Source organism: Mustela erminea, chromosome 6, assembly GCF_009829155.1.
Source record: "Mustela erminea isolate mMusErm1 chromosome 6, mMusErm1.Pri, whole genome shotgun sequence".
Lineage (NCBI taxonomy): Eukaryota > Metazoa > Chordata > Mammalia > Carnivora > Mustelidae > Mustela > Mustela erminea.
In genome coordinates, this window is record NC_045619.1 from 73,635,155 (window position 1) to 73,640,218 (window position 5,064).

The 5,064-nt window shown below is 36.6% G+C and overlaps 1 protein-coding gene across 8 annotated transcripts in view; it reads left to right on the top strand.

Moving 5' to 3' along the window:
• Nucleotides 1-5,064, top strand: part of DNM1L (dynamin 1 like) — a 48,611-nt gene that overhangs the window by 39,180 nt on the left and 4,367 nt on the right. For all 8 annotated transcript variants that reach the window (XM_032349965.1, XM_032349963.1, XM_032349964.1 and 5 more), the window contains 2 exons: nt 1,703-1,795; nt 4,249-4,305. In XM_032349965.1, coding sequence (XP_032205856.1) covers nt 1,703-1,795; nt 4,249-4,305 — 150 coding nt within the window. The remainder of the gene's footprint in view (nt 1-1,702; nt 1,796-4,248; nt 4,306-5,064) is intronic.

Here is a 5,064-nt window from a genome sequence, read left to right on the forward strand (position 1 = left end):
CTAGCACTTTGAAAAATGCCATTGGTATTTTGAGCAGGATGGCATTGAAAGTATAGATTGCTCTGGGTAGTATAGAAATTTTAACAATGTTTATTCTTCATGAGCAAGGAATGTTTTTCCATTTTTATGTGTCTTCTTTGATTTCTTTCATAAGTGTTCTGTAGTTTCTAGAGTGTAGATCCTTTACTTCTTTGGTTAGGTTTACTTCAAGGTATCTTATAGTTTTTGGTTCTATTATAAATGCAATTGATTCCCCCATTTCTCTTTCTACAGTTACATTGTTAGTGTATAGGAAAGCAACTGATTTCTGCACATTGATTTTGTATTCTAACACATTACTGAATTTCTGTACAAGTTCTAGTAATTTGGGGGTGGGGTCTTTTGGGTTTTCCACATAAAGTATCATAAGAAGACATACAGATGGCTAATAGATACATGAAAAAATGTTCAACATCATTAGTCATCAGGGAAATTTAGATCAAAACCATATTGAGATACCACCTTACACCAGCTAGAAGGGCAAAAATTCACAAGGCAGAAAACAAGTGGAGGGAGAGGTTGTGGAGAAAGGGGAACCTTCTTATACTGTTAGTGGGAATGCAAGTTGGTACAGCCATTTTGGAAAACAGTGTGGAGATTCCTCAAAAAGTTAAAAATAGAGCTACCCTATGACTCAGAAATTGCACTACGAGGTATTTACCCCAAATATACAGATGTAGTGGAAAGAAGGGCCATATGCGCCCCAGTGTTCATAGCAGCAGTGTCCCCAATAGCCAAAGTGTGGAAGGAGCCTAGATACCCTTAAACAGACAAATGAGTAAAGAAGATGTCCATATACACGATGGAATATTACTCAGCCATCACAAAGGATGAACACCCACCATTTGCATCAACATGGATGGAACTGGAGGGGATTATGATAAGTGAAATAAGTCAAACAGAGACAGTTATCCTATGGTTTCACTTACATGTGGAACATAAGGAATAGCATGGAGGACATCAGAAGGGAAAAAATGAAGGAGGGGAGATCAGAGCGGGGGATGAACCATGAGAGACTATGGACTCTGGGAAATAAACTGAAGGTTTCAGAGGGGAAAGGGGATGGAGGGTGGGTGAGCCTGGTGATGGGTATTAAGGAGGGTATGTATTGCATGGAGCACTGGGTGTTATACGCGAACAACATAATTAAAAAAAAAAAAGATTTCAAACCACGTATAATTAAACCATGTGTGTCTAATTAAAGCTTATCAGTCATTATCTCAGGTCTTTACATGTGTCCTTTACTCAAATAAAGTTAACATCTTTTATATCTGATTATGAAATGTTTCTTGTTGAATCTGAACTGAAACTTTGACACGGAATAGCAGATGATCTGAGATTTTAATAGCAAAATTACATAAAGCCTTGGAACTTAAGATTTGCATCAAGGAATTTTTTTTCCCCCTAAAAAAGTACTTCTAACTATCTTACTTCCTAACCCCTTTTGAAGTGCAATCTTAGATGCTGAGATATAAATAATTCAAAAGAGAGCAAATTATTCTGTAGCATAATATGCATCAGTTGGAATATATTTTTTGAGTATTGACTTAGGCATCAGTGTCCCATACTGTCTTTTTTAGAACTGTTTACAAAGTTTTACATTACCTAAAGTAGAATTAAGTCAACATGTTTTTGTATATAGCCTAATTTTATTTTTTTCTAGGTCCATAACTTAGTGGCAATTGAATTGGCTTATATCAACACAAAACATCCAGACTTTGCTGATGCTTGTGGGCTAATGAACAATAATATAGAGGTAAATACCATTTGAATTATCACTTTTGAGAGAAAAAAATCCGTTGTAAATCAGTTGTATCAAATTTACAGAGCATGGCATAACTGTAAAACACATGTGGGACCATGTTATTGTCTGGTTACATCCCAGGATGTATGCTGAAGGCATTATGTTATGTTAAATCTAATTCTCAAAACCACCTGGTGGCATTATTCTAATTTTCTGTTTACACAGCTAATTCAGAGGGGTCTAGGATTCACTGATTTAATGAATGCTCCCTTTCAGTAACTATTGTAGTTTATTCAGGTTGAAGAGTGGAAAACTAAGTGAGTGTTTTAAATTGTTTCCATTTGGCTCTGAAAGCTGGGAAGGAAACATTCCAAGATTTACATAAATTAATACATTTTCACCTGAACCAGAGTGGCTACACTTCATGGCTCTTTTTTCACGCATTTGAAGTGAATTTTGGAAGTTGTATAAGATCTCACATGGAGCCAACGCTGGTGGATAAAACAGTTTATCCACATGCTGTTTTTGTTCTCAGCTACTTCTATCCAGGAACAATAAATTTTTTTGCTGCTCCTTAATCCAGTAAGACCTTAGAGTTCCCTTCTTTATAAAATTTCTTTTTATGCATATGGGTGGAGAGAATATTGTAAATGTGCAATTTGGGAATTGGAAGGGACTCTGGGTCATCAGCTTCAGTCCTTTGGTTAAACAGATGAGGACACTTTAACAGTGTTACATGAGTAGGGCACTTCAAGCACTTGGCAGGTGCACTAAAAAATAGTTATGTTAAAAATTATTGTGTATACACTATCTTAGAATAAGGGTTTAGTTCTTGGAACATAGAAACCACCTTCAAGAGAAAACTGATATACCAAATTTTCTGTAATACTGACAATGTTATTTATGATATGATTTCTGCTAAGGTTTTGTCTTAGACAAATGAGTATGTCTGTTTTTAACGATTCCATGACAAAGAACTTGATCTGGATATTCTCATTAAATCTTTACAACAACTTTTTGAGGATTGGTAATGGTAACTATAGACTACAAAACTGAGGGCTTATAAAGAGTTAGTAACCTGTCCAGTTAACAAAGTTAAATAAGCCAGGACTATTGTCCAGGCTAGCCAAGGTTATAACTGGTTGGTAACAGACTATGATGAGAATTTCTATGATGAGAAATTCAGAAAATTTTTGCAGGAGCAAAAGTCTCCTGCCTTTTGCTTTGTGTCCCTCTTCAAAATGTACATTTTAATTATTCTGAAGATTGTTGAAATCCACATATTTTTATCATGATACATTTTTTTAAATCACTGGATTCCCTCACGAAAAAGATGAAAATCAGCCAAGTGTCTGTCAAAAAGAAAGTCTTTACGCATAAAAGATCACCATAGAAGCTTTGTTAACATCTTTTTTGCAGGTTTGAGAGTGCTTATGAAATGGTTTCTTCCTAGGAGTAATTTTGACTTTAACCTAAATGCTTTCCTGTGTCTTTGTCGCTGCCTGCGAGAAAGACAGGACACCTCCATCTTTCTGTGTTGTCCCTCTTGCCCCTGTCACGGTGCTTGATAACAGTAGGTGTTCGCTGCCTGTTGATTTGAATTTAGAATTTTTTTTTTTTAAAAGATTTTATTTATTTATTTGACAGAGAGAGATCACAAGCAGGCAGAGAGGCAGGCAGAGAGAGAGAGAAGGAAGCAGGCTCCCGGCTGAGCAGAGAGCCCGATGCGGGGCTCAATCCCAGGACCCTGAGATCATGACCTGAGCCGAAGGCAGCGGCTTAACCCACTGAGCCACCCAGGCGCCCCTGAATTTAAGAATTTCTTAAGCTTTGTACCAGAGCTACCTGATAGTACTGGTAAATTAGAAGAGTGGGCGGTCAATCAGTCTGTTAAATTAGGTTACAGAAAGAACTGTTTTCACCACGTTTATTTCTGGGAGATGGTTTAGGATGAAGAAAATGAACATCCTTAAAGGATGACCTCCACCACAGGTATTTATAGGGTCTTGTGTGTGGGAGTTTTATGAATTTAACACACAGGTATGCAGGTTAGAGCGATTTTTTTCAAGGATTAGTTTTCTGTCATCTGTGCATTTAAGATTCCACATGGTGTGCTGGAGGGTTGTGCACATGTTTATGTGGGGACAGTTTAAATCAATGACTTCCAGTGGGAAAGGCAGAGATGTTGGCCCATCGCCCCTCAACTGAGAATCCCCCATACAGGAGCCACTGTTACTGACGTTGTATTGTATCCTTCAGGTGTGTTGGGCAGAAAAAAAGATTGAGAAGCATTGGGTTAAATGATTTCTTGTTTGTTTTAAAATAAAATTGTGGCATGAGTCCCAACAGTGAGAGGATATACTGTAAGTTATTCCACACTTTTCAATTCAGCTGAACATTTTTTAGTAGGCTTCCCTTTCAATGCTCTGATAAACACTTTGGTTTGGTTTTGTTGTGTTTTATAGGAACAAAGGAGAAACAGGCTAGCAAGAGAATTACCTTCAGCAGTATCACGAGACAAGGTAAAAAAAAAAATATTTTAAAATCATATTCCCAATATGCAAAGGATTGGTAAGCCTTATTACAACTCAGTTCTAGGAGTAGTAGTCTTTTCTTTTTCTCCCTTTACTATTCCATTGGAACTATTTCATTGTTTGAGTAAAGGTCTGCAAGCTTAAAAAGAGGTTGAGTAATTTAAAGATGGTATTTTGAACATTAGATGGTATCTTGAATACATTAGAAAAAATGCTTAAAGGTGGGTTTTAAGCATTAAGCTTTTATTTTTTTAGAAGACTTATTTTACGGGGGGGAGAGACAGAATCTCAAGCAGACTCCATGCGGAGTCTCCATGCACAGAGTCCCATGGGGGCTCGATCTCAAGACCATGAGATCATGACCTGAGCTGAAACCGAGAGTCAGAGGCTTCACCGACTGAGCCACCCTAAGTATCAAGCTTTTAAACCAAAGTTTATGGTGACTTTATCAACTTTAAAAAATTAGTTGAAATGACCAACAAGAAGGTATTTTGGGAGGGAAGGTAAATATGCACATAATAGATTTTAGTTTTCTATAAACAGTTGCATAGATTAAAATACATGTATACAAATCTGTTACCTTGAATTCTTTACCAGAAAAGATCTTAACAGATTCTAGAAATAAAAATGAAGCTTTTGAATTTGGATTTTCCTTAGTTATTCATCTAAAGAAGACTTTTAACAAAGGTGATAACAGTATAGTACAAGGAGTAAGGAAGAACAAATAATTTTATATCTCACGGTTGC